The sequence below is a fragment of the Rhincodon typus genome, chromosome 5 (genome assembly GCF_021869965.1).
Source record: "Rhincodon typus isolate 14 chromosome 5, sRhiTyp1.1, whole genome shotgun sequence".
In the NCBI taxonomy this organism is placed as follows: Eukaryota; Metazoa; Chordata; class Chondrichthyes; order Orectolobiformes; family Rhincodontidae; genus Rhincodon; species Rhincodon typus.
In genome coordinates, this window is record NC_063336.1 from 84,091,596 (window position 1) to 84,111,348 (window position 19,753).

Here is a 19,753-nt window from a genome sequence, read left to right on the forward strand (position 1 = left end):
GGGTTCACTTTTGCTAAAGGTGGATTATTATTCCAAGAAGATTTCCATTAGGAAACAGATAAGAGTTGAAACATGGCAGGAAAAATTTGGATTCATGCAGCACTGTCACATCCTCAGCATTTTCTAAAGTGACTTACACAGAATGAAATATTCTAAAAGGACAGTCACTGTTACAGAGTGGACTACCATTTCACATTGCTGATGCACAGAAACAACAAATCATAGATGACCAGACAATCTGATTTTAGTGGTATCAATTAAAGGAGGCCAAGACACCAGAATAATTCTCTGCACTGCTTTATCTACTGTCACAAAATCTTGTGTCTATCTGGAAAGGGCAGACAGAGCCTCAGTTTAACCACTCATCCAAAAGACAGCACTTCTGACAGTGCAGCAATCCCTCAATGATGCACTGGGAGTGTCAGGCAAGAGACTGCATTCACATTTCTCAAATGGGGCTTGAACCCACAACATTGACTCAGAGGAGAGAGTCCATTCATTAAGCCATGAACAAATAGTTGTTCTTTTAGCACAATCAAAAAGGTGAACAGGAACTATTTAAAAAGTTAACTTTTTCTACAACTTTGACAATTGACTGTAAAAATATCATACAACATTCAGGACATCTAGGTCATATCTAAAAACTAATTCCCTAGCTGTTCACATCTCACCACTCCCCATCACCCTACCTTGCAGTTCTGGTCCAACAGTGGTGATTAGCGCACCCAAACAACGGCCCAAACACTGGTGCACTTCAGTGTGTGATGGTGGAACAGTCAGCAGCAATGTCAGAACGAGCGACAGTGTGGGCTCCACATATCCACGGTACATGGGACCACTGGAGTCCACAATCAAAGCCAGAGAGTGAAGAGCCCAGGTCTGAAAGATATAAAGGCAGTCAAACCCATCACCATTACTGAAGTATGTAGAACCAACAAATTAGGAGTTCAGACCTTGAATGGATTTACCTGTACTTCATGGGAAGTACCATCCTGTGCAAGTGCCAAAAGGATGCTGACACTTGTCTTCAGATGCTGGCCGGACCCTATTCCACCAACATATCGATGAAGGCAGCCAAGTGCAAGTGAGTGCCCCGTCCTGGACACCACATCACGAGCAGATTTTAGTCTACCAAAACAAAAATTTATAAGGAAAAAGCCTTTGACAGGCCCACTACCTGTATAGAGCAGAATCTGTGAATTGTCTGGTTCTTAAATGTAGCTCGTTCATTCAGGGCAAAAGTGAATAGTCCAGCTATTGCCTATGTCCCTGTATTAACAATGAAGGAAGTTCCTTTTTACTCAATGGGGATACTGGACTCAAGATTTAAATAGTGGGAGCCATTATTGTACTGAGTGAAACAATAGTCGAAACAGAGCCCTTGTTTTTAAAAGGAACAGGAAGAGTATTTAACGACATTTCACTATGTTAAAAGTGCTATACAAATGCAGGTTGGAGTTCTAGATGAAAATGTTCCTGCAATTTTTGTTCGATCTCCCCCTGGTAAGGGGCTCTTGTGGAGTAGTAATAGTGTTCCTACCTCTGAGCCCAGAGGCCGGGGTTCAAGACTCATCTGTTCCAGGGATGTGTAACGGCATCTCTGAACAGTTTGACCAGAAATAGCTCTCCTGCTGATAGCCAGAATATATAAGTCCCATTCAGGAAACCCTTGCACTAAGAGATCTAACAATTTCTATTTGCAACAGAATGACGTAAGAAAGTGAGGAAATGGGAGAATGAAACACTTTCCTACAAATTCAATGCGTGGGGAAATCAAAAAGAAATATGGACATGAATAAAAGGTAGTCACAGGAATACTTTCTCAAATCTGGCTACCCAAAAACTGGCATTGCCAAAAATCTGGACCCTTGTGTTTTTTCTCAATTTAAATAGGTTGCACTGATGCAGGTAAGTGGGGGAGTAGGAAAGAGTTATTAAATTTAATGTGAGAGATGTGTATCGGTAGATAACTTGACCATAAACCTAAAAGTGGTTTGTAATCATCTCTGTTGGTTTTCCTGATCGCAGATTCACTCAATTAACACACACCAATTTGCACTGTGTCATCCAGCCTGAACCAGACCCTCTCATTTTGTTTTCCTGAAAAGAACCATCATTCCTGAGGCTACTAGATTTAAGAGTACACACCTAACGTATATACAAGATAGAATTCAAGAGAAACTCCTTTTCCCAGAGTGGTAAGAATATGGAATGCGGTACTTCCAAGAGTAGTTTACCTACTTTTCTAATCAAACCGTTCAGAGATGTTATTACGCACCTCTGGAATAGGTGGGACTTTAACCTGGGCCTCCTGGTTCAGGGGTAAGGACACTACCACGGTGTCACAAGAGCCCTGAGGGTAGTTGAGGCAAATAGCAAAGATTCCTTTAAGGTAAAGATAGTTAAGCACCCAAGAAAGAAACAATTAGAAGTTATGTTGGTGGTTGAGATGAAGAGGCGTGGGTGGAGGTCTCTGTGTAGCACAAATATTAAAATGGAACAGTTGACCCAAATGGGCTATTTCTGTGTTGCTGATTTTATACTGCAAAGTAATTCAAGGCAAAACAGTGACAATGCACAAAAAAAAGGGATCTGTCGACAAGAACTGAGAGGTTAGCTGGGAGACTAGTAAAAGGGACGAGACACTGGTAATGACAATAACTGAAGCTCCAATGTTATATGAAATCATACTTGTCAAAACTGTGCTGTGCCATCCTGGCTATGAAAGTGGCCTCTCCAACCACCTGCGCCATCCGCCCCAGAGCTTCACCAGCAGCACATCGCAAAATTGGATTGGGGTTATCAAGAGCACCCATGACCAGTGCCAGCGCAGACTTCCGCACCTCGTCAGGTCCCAGGGTACTCTTGTTCTCTGCTAGACCCTAGAAAACAGAATGACACTTTTAGTAACAGTGCTTTCTGCTGCTTCCTTCTCTTAAGCTACAACGTAGAAACTGCACAGGTCAGAAAAAGATTTCTTCAACGGGCTGCTCAATGATCACCATTCTAATGAAAGCATAAAAGTGTTTTGTGTAAATTGCCATGAGGCAAGTGTTGAAATATTCTCATGGTGCACACATGACGCTCAGCTCCAGGTCCAGACCTGTATTATGAATCAGTCAAGGAGCAGCTATGGCTTGGAAAGTAGTACTCCCATTTCAGTGGGAAATTTGTCGGTTTCTCCACTTCAAAAACATAAGCATATAAAACCAAGCTGACTCTCCCAGTGCAGAGCTGAGGGAGTGCTGCAACATTGGAAGTACCATCTTTTGGTAGAGATGACAGACGAAGGTCCTGTTGCCCTTTGAGTTTCTTTGGACTTCATTGAAAGAGCCCTACCTTGAGTGCACTAAGAACAGCAGTGAAGATGTTGATCTGTACAGCCTGCTGACGAACCCCTTTCGCCTGTTTGATGCATTCAGCAAAATGATCCAACATCTGGAGCCTGTGGAAACACATGTACTTAGCACAAATGGCGCCTTCATGACTCACATGTTGAAGTTACAGATTACATTCTCCAATGTTAAATGAACTTAAAACAATCAACAAAATAACAGCCCTTGTAAAGGAAGTTTGTATATGGTGGTTTGATTGGTCCGAAAAGGACGGAACTAGCAGCAATCCAGCAAGAACAACATACAGAATATACAATGGTTAAGAACATAAATTCGCGATAGTCTATCAGTAAGTTTCCAATCTCCACTTTAGACATACATCCTCACTTAGTGATCAGATGTACTGTCTCGATCATCTGATGAAGACTTGATATGGAAATGAAGAGGAGTAATAAAAATTGCAAAACAGAACCATCTGAATTTGTACTTCCTGTCTTCATTGTCTTTTCTTAGCCTTTTATTTCTGTGCTTCTGCTTTTCTTGCCTCTCCACACTATTAGAGAGTAGCACAGAATTCCTCACTGTACTTTTGAAGCTGGTTGTGAGTGTGATCCAAAGATAGAGTGCTTCGAGATTTACTCACTGTATTTGTGATCTCCTGCCTCTTTCCAAATCAAAGTTCCAGGGATCTTACAACCAAAGATAATTATTTTTCAATTCAGAGTAAAACCTGTAGTCTGAGGAAGGACGCAATCACAACAGGCTAATCATTGATCAGAGGCAGGTCAGCACAATGATTTGCTGTTTAAGGAAGTCATTAAATTGCAATCTTTTCTCCTTGTTCCGACTGGCGGGATGAGTATTGCTGTATATATATTACTGCAATAATAATTGTTCATTAAATTACTTTGTCTTGTTTCCAGGAGTACACCCCAAAGGCCATTACAATTGCTGGATATCTTGTGCTAAACAATGAGAAGGAAGCACTTATTTCTCGTGACTGAAGGGAAGGTTAACACTTATCCCGAATGGAGGCAAAACAGTGTCAATCCAATAAGGTCCCTTTCCATCTTCACTCTCTTAAAACCTTTTATATTTCTAACTTTTCCCAATTCTGATGAAACATCATTGACCTGACACATTAACCCTGATTCTCCCTCAGCTAATGCTACTGATCTGGGAGCATTTCTAGCACTCTGGCATTTGTGTGTGTTAATTTAAACGCTGTTGGGCTTAAGCAAATTGTTTTACTTCTCTTTCCAATTTGCTTAAGGCCAACAGCTTTTAAATTAATATACACAAATGCCAGAGACAATTGCCCATGTGCATAAATAACACCCTTCATAACAGTCACCCCTCAGAGCAGGCTTGTGCATGGTGGTTAATGTGCTTTCCCCAAAATACAGGGTGGATCCTCAAACCACCACATGATCTAGGAACGGAATGTAAGCCAAAGACACCCTCAAGTTTCAGACTGTAAATAGATGACTATGTTTTGTAAGTTTCCCCTGACTTGAGAGTCTAAAACCAGGGATTACAGTTTCAAGATAAGATGCAGCTATTTCAGAATGAGACGAGACGAAATTACTTCAGCTAGAGGGTTGTGAATAAGGATATTGAGGGATATGGGAATAGGGCAGTAAAGTGCAACAAGATAAATCACCACTCATTCAGTGACAGAGCAGACCTGAGAAACAGACATGGGTTTCCTTCCATGTCTGTATCTTGTGCACTAATAAACTAGATCAGCCCCAAAGCTTCAGTACTCGGAATAGTCACAGTTCCATTATGGACTGGGGTTGCTGTGAACGAATGGGAATTTTAGTAAAACTGAAAAGACCTCTATTATGATATTAAGAAAGAGTAAAAAGTTTGCTGCTACACTGGTGAGCAAAAATGATTGTGACTGGCCAAAATAGTCTGCACTTAATATGGAATAAGCATCATCGTTATAGCTGATGCCAATGGGACTGGCAAATGGTTTGCACCAGTATATCCATAGAAGAGATTGCCTGTACCAAGTGTGGACTGTTTCGATGGTGAAGATTGAATATCTAATAATTGTGTAAGTACCCGATAGACCTCCCTCTCTGAAGGGACTTAAAAGCACAATGCCTTGGACATTACTCCTTCTACTTCACTTGTACAAGTACCCATAGAGATTGAGGCTGATGTTCATTAGTGATACAGTTGTCAAACATAAGAAATTGGTCAGCAAGAACAGAGCATCTGATCCATCAAACTCATAAGACAAAAGCTCATCCCTGATGTAATCCAATTGCTCCCAAACTTATCCAGTACATAAATATCTGCTTTCATAAATGTTAAAGTTGAGTCAAGCTCTCACCGATGTTTGAAAGAGACATGAGGAAACACCACACCAAAGAGGGCAACTGAGGCATCGATGACCGATACACCAAGTGGAAGAGGCCCAGGCACTGCTTCACCTACAGGGATACGCAGGTAGATTGAGGATGGATCATGCTCCAAAGCTCCACTCCCTGATGCACTGTTTGGCTGGAGCTGCAAAGAAATTGTACTGGGTCTTAATGAAGCTCGTGGCTGTTACACCATCAACTAAAAACACAGTCCATACAAGGTGGGCAACATTCTGCATCAAAGTGGGTTCTGTGCACTAGGTTTGGTCATATAGCAGAACATATAACAGAAAGACACAGCTTTTGTTCAATGTTCCTTGTCTATGACTCATGTTTCCCCTGACTTGAGAGTCTAAAACCAGGGGTTACAGTTTCAAGATAAGAGGCAGCTATTTCAGAATGAGACGAGACGAAATTACTTCAGCTAGAGGGTTGTGAATAAGGATATTGAGGGATATGGGAATAGGGCAGTAAAGTGCAACAAGATAAATCACCACTCATTCAGTGACAGAGCAGACCTGAGGAACTGTTTGGTCTACTCCTGCTTCTTCTATTTCTTGTGTTGCAAAGAACCAAAACCAATTAGGTTAATTGGAGGTATTATTCAAAAGATTCTGCTCACTATTCCTTTGCTGAAAAGATAAGAAAGTGACATTTAACCTTTTCAGGACACCAAACTACTTTTCAAGCAACCAAGCACTTTAAGCATAGTCACAATTGTCATGTAAGAAGCGATGCAGCCATTTTGAGCACTGAAAGCTCCCACTGGTTAAATCTAGATCTAGTATTTCATACTGTATCGAATAAAAGATTTAAACGTATGCTTAAAGTGTAACTGTGAACAATCACATATTGCCTCCACCCTTTCTTCTGCATAGAACCTTGCCCAATCTCTTCATACTTAATGTAATTTATGTTACGAATTCCCTTTGTCCCCCTTGCATGCACATTAGGCTGTTGCTCACTACCAGTGCCATTAATTCTGGTTTCTATTTCTTCAAGCTCAGTCAGTAATTTCACTTCAACTCACCTAGTCACACCAGCTTTTAATCTATTCTCTTATTCCATTTTTAGAATGGAATTCAAATTGTCAAACTGCTATGATGCAAAAGGAGTTCACATTCTCTGGATTACTAATCCAACAATATATTAACAGCACTACTGTGCAGCAAGACCAGGACAACATCTGGGCTTTGGCTGATAAATGAGAAGTAACATTTGACACACAAGTGTCAAGAAACAACGATACTTTCAACAAGAGAGAATCCAACCATCACCTTCTAAAATCAATGCCATCACTAAATTTCCCTCCATCAACACCCTAGGAGTTACCCTTGACTAAAACTGAACTGCAGCAACTATTTAAACAGTGTGGTTATGAGAAGTTCAGGGGCTTGGAAATCTGTAGCAAGTAACTCACCTTTCTCCCGGTGGTATACTCTCCATTTGCCTGGATAAGCATAGGTCTAACAACTCTCAGGATGCTTAGCATCATCCAGAACAAAGTAATCCATTTGACTGGCACCCAATCTGACACCTTCAACATCCATTCCCAACACATTGACACTGAGTAGCAGCAGTCTACACTATACAAAATGCAGTGCAACAACATATCAAGACTGCTTAGACAGCACTTTCCAAACCGACAACCTCTGCTACCTAGAAGGACAAGGGCAGCAGATGCATGGGAACGCCACCACCTGCAAGCTCGTCTCTAAGTCACGCACCATTCGGACTTAGAAATATATCGATGGGTCAAAATTCTGTAACTCCCTCTCTAAAAAGTAGTTTGGGATACATACATCACAGAGGCTTATCACAGAGGAGAAGTCAGCTTATCGTGAAACTGTCTGAAAATCAAGTTTTTTTTTGGTCAAGGACAATTAGGGACGAACAATAAATGCTGGTATGGCCAGCGATACCCACATTTTTTGAATGAACAGAAAAAAAGTACTCTGTCCCACAGATTCACTGTGATGAAGAAGCAAACCACAAATGGTTAGGAAAATCATGCTCACATCACAGCTTCCACTCAGATCAGACATTTCGTGATCACATTGCAGAGGGCAGCAGTGAGGTTTCAAGCAAATCAAATGAATGGGACATGGTACACGGTACACAGAATGAGGGTTATTCTTGGCTTCTCTGCAATGTTAGAAAGGAATGCAATAAATTTTATGACCAAAGGATGACTGATCATATTTAGATTTTACAGCAATATTCCAATTAACTCCAACATAAGTTCAGATCATGGTAAAACCTTGGCTGCACTGATATTTTGGGCATATTCAAATTATATGCTGTATGTGGAGTCTTTATTGTGCTGCAACGAGATGAGAAAAGATGCAGAAATTTCTTATGATTGTGGTAACTTGAAGCTATGTTTCTCCTGTACAGTATAGGATAGTCTCCAGAAGTCTTCACACAGAGGGTTATGAAAATCTATTGGGTGTGAGTGCACGCTGGAAGGGTGGGGGGTGGGGTGTGTGGGAGGGGTTCAATTAAAAATTTCACAACTGAGAGTGATAGATTTTGTTCTTTTCTGGCAAGGATATTAAAGGATATAAAACCAAAGGTTAGCAGATGGGATTAAAATACAGGTCAGTCCTGATCTAATTGAATGTTGAATTTGGCAGAAAGGAATGAACGGCCACCTCCTATTTTTGGTTCTTTTCAACAACCCAATTTATTTCATATTATTTATCAACTGGAAGAACACTTTGCATACTCCCAAAAAAATATTTTTATTCAACTATTTACTTCTGAGAATATATTCCTTTGAAGTATTTGTTCATTCCATAGGTTTTAACCAATGGCATTTCATGACTAACAAAGTGTAGTAGTCCCATTATGAAGTTGCCAGGGGATTTTATTTCCTGTTCATAACCAGCGCTTTAGACTCAATAAAACTGCCTTAATGATTTTATTGAATGTTGTTTCAGTAGATAATCTGTGAAGGGCTGAGTCAACTCTTTATTTCAGCACTCACACCAGTACATTAGAACTTTCAAAAAGGATTTGCTTCTTGGAGCCCCATAGATACAATAGAATTTGTATGAATATATGAGGTAGGCATATTTTCTGGAAAAGCCTCTTGTGTAGTGCAAAATAACAACACTTGTTCCTCTATAGTGTCTTTCATGACTTTGTGACATTCCCAAAATGCTATACAGCAATCAAGTGCTTTTGAACAGAGCCACTATTGTAATATTAGGAAAGGCACAAGTTAATTTGCAAATAACAAGGTCCTGTAAACAATCACATGATAATAAACCACATAATCTGATTTAGCAATACTGGGAGCTGGATTAAATATTGGCAAGGACACAAGACAGAGATCTCCTCCTTTTCTCTGAAATAGTTCCAAGAGATCTTTCACATCCATCACAATGTCTCATCCAAAAGACGGTAACACTTGGCTTTTGGTCTTCTGGCCAATAAGGAGACTTAGCCTGAACACCAGCTCTTCTAGGCGCAAGGCTGGGAGCTCTTTTATTGTGTTCACTCCATGGCTTGTTTAGAACTCTCTCTTGGTTGTCCATAGCTCAACACCTAATATGATCATTAATAAATAAGCATAAAACAAAGTAGAGATAACAGTGTGGAGCAGGGGTAACACAGCAGGCCAGGCAGCATCAGAGGAGCAGGAAAGCTGACGTTTTGGGTCGGGACCCTTCTTCCCCTCCTTTGCTTCTCATCTAATTTTTTGTTTAATCTCCATAATGTGTTTTGGATATTTTTGCCATTAATTTGACATACAATATTTTATAAACATACATGCTGATAAACAATTACAGTTGACTGTGTATGATGAAGCCAATAATCACCATTGTCGAAAAGTGATAGGATCAATACAAGTATCAACATATATTTGAGATATAGCTGTGGGTTCAAATGGTACACCAAAACTTGAGCGTGCAGCTAGACTAACGCTTCAGAGCAATACTGAGAGAATGCTGCAATGCGTGGAAATACAATTCTCTCATTAAGACTTGAAAACCATTCAGATGAGAATGAGAGAGCTCATGCTACATTATGATGGAGGGCAGGGCTGTTTCCCCTCAGTGTTCTGACCAATATTTACTGCTCAATCATCAATAAAAGCAGATTATCTAATCATAATCGGAATCCTGTTTGTGGGAACTTGCTGTGCACATATCATCTACCTTTTTTTCCTGCATTACGATAGTGATAACACTTCAAAAAAGAGTACTTCATTGGCTGAATAGCACTTTAGGATACAAGGTTGTGAAAGATGCTTTATGGAAATTTAAGTTCTTCCATTTTAGATGGGGAAAGAAGCTCCAAAGACACATGTATTTCTCTTTGTCACATGATTATAAGCAAAATAGCATTTTGTGACAATTATTTTAATGTCAATTGATAAAGATGAACCAATAGATATTTATTTTGACGTTACAAGCTCTCCAGTCTGGAAAACGTTTGACCAAATCTAATAATACAGGGACTCATCATTCCACTCTTCTCATGTGGCAACAAACTGAGAAGGCATGGGCTCACATGATACTTAGGCAGAGGGTAGTGTGTAGTGCTGCATTTTCCAACACAAGGTTATGAAGCCACTTAATTCCTTTCATTATGTTCTCTCTGACTGTCTCTCACTGTCGGTCTATTTCTCCATATCTTTCACTATTTCTCTTTCTGGTTCTCTCACATTTCTTTCTCTCTTTCTCCTTCTCATCTTCTTTACAGTGGTACTTTTGAACAAAGCCAAATCAATCCTAGGATATACTTTTGTCTTTTTTTTTTAAACAAAACAGCTGACACAGCTTTGAAGAAAAGTGCAGCAAAAGGTAAGCTGATTATACTTACAATATCAGAAAAGATGGATATTGTAAAGAAACTAGATAAGCAACTAGGATAAGTAAGACTATTTTATTGCTGTTTAATAATGTTTTATCACTGTTTATCACTAATAAATGTTTCAGATAAATATCTATAGTGTTTTCCTATTCACAGACCTATAGTTAGGTATTCACATGTAATTTTATAATTGTGAAAATTCAAAAATTCAGAAATAACCATAGAGTGGGAAGGTGCAAAGGGAGCAGTTGACCGTTTCAGAAATGCAGCAGAGTTTAAAACTAGTAACAAATGCTTAGAAGCATCTTTCACAACCACAGTAATCTCAAAGTGCTTTACAGCCAGTTAAGTACTTGAAGTATAAAAACCGAAAGAACTGTGGATGCTGTGAATCAGGAACAAAAACAAAGTTGCTGGAAAAGCTCAGCAGGTCTGGCAGCATAAAGGAAAAAAAAACAGTTAACGTTTCAGGTCCGGTGCCCTTCCTCAGAACTGATGGTGGCTGGGAAAATGTCAGTTTATATGCAGAAAAAAGGGAGGAGGATGGGGTAGGGAGTATACGCTAGGATAGAGCCTAAAGAGAGAGAAGAGCAGTGGATAGACAAAGAGTTGATAACAATCATGCTGGGAGGGTGAATAGTTGTTAATGGGGACTATTAGTGACTAACAACAGGGGGTGTGTAATGGTAGGCTGTGATATCAAGGCCTGGTGTGTGGAGTAGGGGTCTGGGACATAGGCCCTAAAATTATTGAACTCAATATTGAGTCTGGAGGGCTGCAGGGTCCGCAAGCGGAAAATGAGGCATTGTTCTTCCAGCTTGCGTTGAGGTTCACTGGAACACTGCAGCAAGCCAAAGACAGATGTTGGCCAGGGAACAGGGTGGTGTGTAAAAGTGGCAAGCAACAGGTAGTTCAGGGTCTTTTTTGTGAGCGGAAGTACTTGAAGTATAGTTAACTGTTTGAAAAGCAATGTGGCAGCCAGTTTATGTACAACTTAAACATGCCTCACATTTGACAGTGTGACAAATGATCAGGTTATCTATTTTAGGTATGCTGGTAAAGGTATAAATATTGGTCATGAAACTGGGGCAAACTAATTGTGGTCATGTTTCCTTCTATCTAGGATCTAAGCTTTTGAATTCCCTTACAATAGTTGTTTGGCTCTCTTCCTATCTATTGCCCATCAGGGTTCTTGAAAACCTGCCTCTAACTAAATTGTTGGTCACTTGTCCTATTTCTCTTTAGAGATATTATGGCTGTTATGGCTCAGTGTCAATGTTGTTATGGTATTAAAGGTGCCACTCACCATCCTGACTTGGAAATATATGCTGTTCCTCATTCCTTCACTGTCACTGGATCAAGATTTTGGAACTCCCTCCCTAATGACATTGTGGGTCTACCTACAGCACATCGACTGCAGTGGTTCAAAAAGGCAGTTCACCACCTTCTAAAAGTGCAACTTGGGATGGGAAATAAATGCTTGCTCAGCTGTCAATGGCCATATCCCTTTAAAATGAAAATATAGTTATCATTTTTCTTCCTCAAAATAGTTTTGTGGACTTTTCACGTTCAACTGAGAAGACTTTGCTTTGCTTGTCCCAGCGCGATGGACTCCAGAATTTAAAAACCAGTGGGAAAACACAACGGCGCTTCATCGGAGGCTTCACTGATGATGTTACCCAGCAGGGTAATGAAACATCTGCAGAACAACGAACCAGCTCGAACCAATTCGATTGGGACAACACTAAGATCCTGGGACAAGCAAAGCAGAGACAGGCATGGGAGTTCCTAGAAGCCTGGTACTCCACGAAGAAAGCCATCAGCAAACACATAGAACTCGACCCCATATACACTCCACTACGAAGGAAAACCGAAGTGAGGTAATCCAGCTCAACAGACTCCAGAATTTAAAAACCAGGCAGGAAAACACAACGGCGCTTCATCGGAGGCTGCACTGACGATGTCACCCAGCAGGGTAATGAAACGTCTGCGGAACAACAACGAACCAGCTCAGCGAGCCAACCAACCACAACAGAGTTTACTCTATTGAGTCCTGAAGACTCCTCCAGTTTAGTCTGAGCAAAACTTGGATTTCTTCCTCCAATCATCAAAAAAATCTGGTCACATCTACAACAAGGATCAACTTTCCTTGCAGATCTTTGATTACTGAAAACAAAGATTTTTAAAATAATAAGTTAGTTCCTACCTACCAATGGATTATAGGAATCGAAAGAGAAGATAACTAAAATTTCAATTTAATGCTAGAATTATATTTCAAGTTCAAGCACATAATCCGGGCCAATACTCCAAGTGGAAACTGAAGGAGTGCTGCATTGTCAGAGATGCAATCATTTGAACGAAATGTTAAAGTCAGGCCCTCTCTCTCCTCTCAAATGTAAGGGAAAGAGAAGGATCAGGGAATTCTTGTGCCTTGCCCAACATCAGAATGAGAAACAGAAGAATGAGGGAACTTGGAGCTGGAGTCGGGCATTCTGCCCGTCAGCCTGTTGACCCATGTCCCTTAGCACCTTTGCTTCACAAAAATATTAGATTTAAAACTAACAACTGATCTAGCATCCACTACTATTTGTGGAAGGAAGTTCCAAACCTCTACCAGCCTTTATGTGCAGAAGTACTTCCTAACGTCTCACTTGAATGATTTGACCCTAATTTTTAGACTATGCCCCCTAGTTCTAGAATTCCCAACAAGTGGAAATAATTTATCTTTATCTACCTTGTTTCTTCCCGTTAACGTCCTGAAGACTTTGATGAGGTCACCCCTTTAAGCTTATAAATTCCAGAGAAAACATGCCTACTTTGGATAATCTTTCCTCATAACTTAACCCCTAAAGTTCAGTTATTATTTTTGTAAAGCTGCATTATACTCCTTTCAGGGCTAATATATCCTTAATAAGGTGTGGTGATATCATCCAATTGAAGCATACAAGATGCTTCCCCTTATGGGGCAATCTAGAATAAGAAGCCATAATTTTAGCATAAAGGGCTGCAGATTTAGAACAGGATGAAGAGTCATTACTTCTTTCATGATTCTATAGAATTCGTTACCCCAGAGTATGGAGGATACTGGAACATTGAGTAAATTCAAAAAGACAGACAGATTTTTAATTAGTAATGAGTTAAAGGGTTATGGACAGGGGGCAGGAAAATTAAGTTGAGGCCAAGAGGAGATCAGCCACGATCATATTAAATAACGGTGCAGGCTCAAGGGGCTGAATTGCCAACTCCTGGACCTGGACAGAGTGGATGTTGGGAAGATGTTTCCATTGGTAGGAGAGACTAGGAACCAAGGGCACAGCCTTAGGAGTAAAGGGAAGACCTTTTAGAATGGAGATAAGGAGAAACTTCTTCAGCCATCTATGGAATTCACTGCCACATAAGACTGTGAAGGCCAAGTCATTGAGTGTGTTTGAGACGGAGATAGATAGGTTCTTGATTATCAAGGGAATCAATGGTTACGGGGAGAAAGCTGGAGAATGGGGTTGAGAATCTTATCAGCCATGATTGAATGGCAGAGCAGACTCAATGGGCTGAATGACTCAATGGGCTGAATGGCCTAATTTCTGCTCCTATGTCTTATGGTCTCAGTTCTTATATTCTTATTACTCCCTTGAGCAATACCGCTGAATGAGTCATTCATCTCAATTGTCATTTGAGAGAGAAATTTGTAGAAATTCTAGGAATCTGTTACCACGTTATGCATGTAACAGGTGTGTTCTTCAGAAGGAAACGATCAAGGTAAACCACATTTGGACCTCTTAGTAAATGGCATGATGCAAACAAAATACATCTCCTTCACTGAACGATTTTAGAGAGATGCTAGATTAGGCTGACATGGAAATGGCCAGAATAGAAGAAAACAGCAGAGTTAGTGTTCGTTTTGATTCAAATTGGGAAATATACACACCAAATACATCCACAACCGCCTCAATCCTGACATATAAGTAAGCTCATTACTATAATACCTATTTTGGTATTACAAGGAATTGAGAGTTTAGTCATATCAGGGATTCACGCTCCACCGGTTATCAGAGATCACTGTTCACAAGGTGCAGCATTCCAGACTTACCAGTTATGAGTCAGGAAACTGAGCCATGCAATGCATGAAGACTGACAGTTTTAGATAAATCCACGACTCCTAGGGCCAACCTCACCTGAAAGCATCATAATGTCTTCCCTCGTGTCTTTTTCCTCCATTCCTTATGTACAGATCCCTGCCTGAAAGGTCTCTCTTGACCCCCACCTGAAGCAGTGGTGGGAAATTGCAGGAAGGACATTTATAATCTTATTTTAACTGACACTCAGTAGGGAAACTCTTGGTCTCCTAATCAGGACTGCATTGGGTATTTGCCAACCGGCTAATACCAGATTTGAACCTATATTTATCCCTCAATCAGCATCATCAAAACAGATATCTGGTTTGTTATCACACTGCTGTCTGCGGGATCTTGTGTATGATGAAATTGGCTGCCATGTAATCTATATAATTGTGACTAAAATCTGGGAAAATGTACTTTTGACTGTAAAGTGCAATGAGGCATCCTCAGGCAGGGCTTTTCGAAACATGGGCTGTGACCTACAATTGGGTTGGCTGATAAGTTTGGGAGTTGCGACTCCAAACCTAAAGGGAGTCGTGCAATGCAGCTTGGACCAGGACAGCAATTGTCAAAGTGTTAAATATCAGGCCCGGGCTCAGTAGCCAAGTAGTATCAATTGGGATAGTCAGTACCCGAACCAGCCAATCCGGTGCAGACATTAACAGGTTTATCGGTCAATGATTGCTGTTATTCTGAACTACAAGAATAATCGGCCTATTAGGACTTGCCAGAATTAGTGATGTTCCTTCTTCCTTCTTGCCTGCCTCATGTCCTGATGGTTCAATTGCAGACTACCAGAGCCCTCAGTTTAACAAGGCCACTCTTGAGGGTTATCATGGAAATCCCACAATGCTTTGTGCCCCAGTGAACAATGTCTGAAATGTTTGCCATTAATGAAATTAAGTGTCCTCCGAGCAAGTATTAATGTTTGAGAGCTCAACTGGTTGCATCAACGAAGGAAAATAAAACTTTTTTTTGTGGAACAGAGGCTCTTTCACTACTCACTTGATCCTCAATTGACTTATGGTCTGTTTCTTGAAGCCAGGAGCCAAGGAGAACACTATCATCATAGTGGCAGAGCGACCGCAAAAGGGAAGTAGTTGTATTGGCAGAATTGTCAGTCAATGTAAATTCAGCAACTAGCTCTCTAAGTAGAGCATTGAAGCTGCCTGTTGGGAATGAAGCACATTAAGTAGCAACAAATATATCTTGGATTTCTTGGTATTTTCACAAGATAGTGACAGAAATGTCAATACATTATTTAATTTGTTTATAAGGTTTTGGAGTAGATTTAATTTGTTTATGCAGTCAAAATAATAGACAAATTCTGCAATGATCTTTTCTGCATAGCTTTTTCAGTCATTATTTGCTCTATGATAGCACATGACAGATCATAGTCTGCCAATTCAGCAGGTGTAGTAATTGCTACACATGAGCAGCTTTTGAACAACCCAAGACATTATTCAGTGCTTTTACTACAGTAACAATAGCTAGTTGGATACAGATTGCCAGCTTTCAGCCGTCACACACAAAAAGTTGATCAACAGTACTAAAGCTAACAAGGGAGACAGTGACTTGTAAAATGTTAGATATTAACATCAACAAATAACTCAGCAAGCACACATTCCAAAAATACACAGGAAATTAGAATTATTCACATTAGCAAATTCTGTCTCCATTTTGTAAAGTAGATATCGAGGCACAGATGCATTTATTGGATTTACACCAGAACTGATAATTTATACCTTTTGAACAGTTTAATAGTGATTAGGTGAGGGCTTTGTTTCATATTTTACTGAGATCTATCTCTTAATTAATTTTTAAAAAAAATATAAAACAAAAGGTGTTAATTTATCCTACAGCAGAATTTTTAGAGCAGCAAGGTTGAGCTAGTTTCTGGGTCTTAGAGGGGGTGCAGAATATTCTCAAAGGGGAGAGTGACCAGCAGGAGGTCGTTGTACACATTGGAACGGACAACATAGGAAGAGAAAGGGACAAGGTTCTGAAGAGAGAATATAGAAAATTAGGCAGGACGTTATAAAGTAGACCCTCGAGGGAAGTAATATCTGGATTATTCCTGCTGCCACGTGCTAGTGAGAGTAGGAAGAGGAGGATACAGCAGATGAATGCATGTCTGAAGAGCTGGTGCAGGGGAGAAGGGTTCACATCTTTTGATCTTTGGAATGTCTTCTGGGGTAGAAATGACCTGTATAGGAAGCACCTGAATTGGAAGGTGACAAATATCCTGGCAGGGCGATTTGCTAGTATTACTCGGAAGGCTTTAAACTACTAAAGTTGGTCGGGTAAGACTGATAAATTAAACTGCATTTATTTCAATGCAAGAGGCCTAACATCTAAGGCAGGTGAACTCAGGGCATGGTTGGGAACATGGGACTTGGGTATCATAGCGATTACACAAATGTGGCTCAGGGAAGGGCAGCACTGTCAACTTAATGTTCCAGGGTATAGATGCTTCAGGAAGGATACAAAAAGGGGCAAGAGAGGAGAGAGAGAGTGGCATTTTTGGTTAGGGATAACATTACAGCTGAACTTAGGGAGGATGTTCCTGGAAATACGTCCAATGAAGTTATATGGGAAGAACTGGCAAATAAGAAAGGGATGATCAGCCTTTTGGGATTGCCAGCAGGAAATTGAGAAAGGAGATCTCAGATGAAGGGCCTGTTTCCACACTGTAAGAATTCTATGAATAAATTATATCCAAAGGGTACAGGGTTGTAATGGTTAGGAATTTTAACTTTCCATAGACTGGGACTGCTATACGTTTCGATGCTTGGATGGAGAGGAATTTGTTAAGCATGTACAAGAAAGTTTTCTTATTCAGTATGTGGATGCAACTACTAGAGAAGGAACAAAAAACTTCTCTTGGGAAATAAGGCAGGACAAGTAACTGAGGTTTCAGTGAAGGAGCACTTTGGGGGCCAGTGATCATAATTCTATCAGCTTTAAAATAGTTATGGAAAAGGATTGACTTAATCTAAAGGTCAAAATTCTAAACTGAAATAAGGCCAATTTTGACAGTATTAGGCAAGAACTTTTAAAAGTTGATTTAGAGAGGCTATTCGCAGGTAAAGAGATGGTTGGATAGTGAAAAACCTTCAAACATGAGGTAGTCCAGAGGCAGTATCTTCCTGTTAGTGTCAAGGGCAAGGCTGGTAGGTGTAGGGAATGCTGGATGACTAAAGAAATTGAGGCTCGGGTCAAGAAAAAGAAAGCATGCGGCAGGTATGGACATCTGGAATCAAGGGAATCCCTTGAGGAGTAGAAGGGCAGTACGAGTATATTCAAGAAGGAAATAGGGGAGGGCAAAAAGGGGACACGAGATAGCTTTGGTAAATAAGGTTATAGAGAATCCAAAGGGATTCTACAAATACATTAAGGACAAAAGAGTAACTAAGGAGAGAATAGGGCCCCTTAAAAGATCTACAAGGCCGTGTGAAACCACGGGAGATGGGTGAGATTTAAACAAGTATCTCGCTTCGGTGTTTACTGTGGAGAAGGATATGGAAGATGGAGGACTTGGAGAAATAAACAGTAATATCTTGAAAAGTGTCCATAATACAGAGGTGGTGGTGCTAGACATCTTAAAATGCATAAAAAGGTGGATAAATCCCCAGGAGCTGATCAGGCATATCCCAGAATTTTGTGGGAAACTAGGGAAGTGATTGCTGGGGCACTTGCTGAGATATTTGTATCATCAATAGCCAGAAGACTGAAAGGTGGCTAATGTGGTTCCATTATTTAATCAAGGTGATGAAGAAAAGCCAGGTAACTATATACTGGTGAGCCTGACGTCAGTGGTGGGCGAGTTGTTGGATGGGATTCTGAGGGACAGGATTTACATGTATTTGGAAAGGGAAGGACTGATTAGGGATAGAGAACATGGCTGTGTGCTTGGGAAATGGTGTCTCATTAACTTGATTGAGTTTTTTTGAAGAAGTGACAAAGATGATTGATGAAGGCAGAACGGTGGACATTGTCCATAATGGACTTCGGGAAGGTGTTTGACAAGGTTCCACATGGTAGATTGGTAACATGATTAGATCACATGGAATTCAGGGAGAGCTAGCCATTTAGATACAAAATTGGCTTGAAGGTAGGAGACAGAGGGTGGTGGTGGTGGTGGTGGGAGGGCTGTTTTTGGACTGGAGGCCTGTAACCAGCAAGGATCAGTGCTGTGTCTACTGCTTTTAGTCATTTACATAAATGATCTGCATGTGAATAATGGAGGTTTGGTTAGTAAGTTTGCAGATGACATCAACAGTACCTTGATCAGATGAGTCGAGGAGTGGCAGACGGAGTTTAATTTAGATAAATGTGAAGTGTTGCATTTTGGAAAGGCAAATCAGGGCATGACTAATACACAATGGTAGGGTCCTGGGGACTGTTGCTGAACCTTGGGGTGCAGGCTCAGTTTGCTGAAAGTAGAGCTGCAGGGCAACAGGCTAGTGAAGAAAGCATTTGGTACACTTGCTTTAATTGGACAGTGCATTGACTATAGGAGTTGGGATGTTATGTCGAGGGTGTACAGGACATTGGTTAGGCCATTTTTGGAATATGGCATTCAGATATGGTCTCCCTGCTATAGGAAAGATGTTGTGAAACTTGAAAGGATTCAGAAAAGATTTACAAGGATGTTGCTAGGGTTGGAGGGTTTAAGCTATAGGGAGGCTGGGGCAGAGACTGAAGGGTGACCTTACAGAGATTTATAAAATCATGAGGGTCATGGATAGACTGAATAGCCAAGGTCTTTTTTCCAGGGTAGGGGAGTCCAAAACTAGAGGGCATTGGTTTAAGGTGTGAGGGGAAAGATTTAAAAGGGACATAAGGGGCAACTTTTTATGCAGAGGGTGGTGCATGTATGGAATGAGCTGCCAGAGAAAGTGGTGAATCTGGTACAATTACAACGTTTAAAATGCATCTGGATGGGTAAATGAACAGGACGTGTTTAAAGGGATATGGGCCAAATGTTGGCAAATGGGACTAGCTTTATTTAGGATATCTGGTTGGCATGGACGTGTTGGACCGTGGGGCCTGTTCCTATGCTGTACAATTCTATGGCTAACAGTTAGAAAGAGGGTCA

The 19,753-nt window shown here is 40.6% G+C and overlaps 1 protein-coding gene across 3 annotated transcripts in view; it reads right to left on the reverse strand.

The window, feature by feature from the left end:
• The window catches only part of heatr5b (HEAT repeat containing 5B), a 100,481-nt gene that overhangs the window by 40,838 nt on the left and 39,890 nt on the right, over window positions 1–19,753 (reverse strand). For all 3 annotated transcript variants that reach the window (XR_007262072.1, XM_048596579.1, XM_048596580.1), the window contains exons 15-20: window positions 15,658–15,821; window positions 5,683–5,858; window positions 3,340–3,445; window positions 2,692–2,882; window positions 969–1,128; window positions 690–879 (exon numbers count right to left, since the gene is read on the reverse strand). Coding sequence is in view for 2 of the 3 variants with exons in the window: in XM_048596579.1 (XP_048452536.1) it covers window positions 690–879; window positions 969–1,128; window positions 2,692–2,882; window positions 3,340–3,445; window positions 5,683–5,858; window positions 15,658–15,821 (987 nt within the window). In the remaining variant the exon portion in view is untranslated. The remainder of the gene's footprint in view (window positions 1–689; window positions 880–968; window positions 1,129–2,691; window positions 2,883–3,339; window positions 3,446–5,682; window positions 5,859–15,657; window positions 15,822–19,753) is intronic.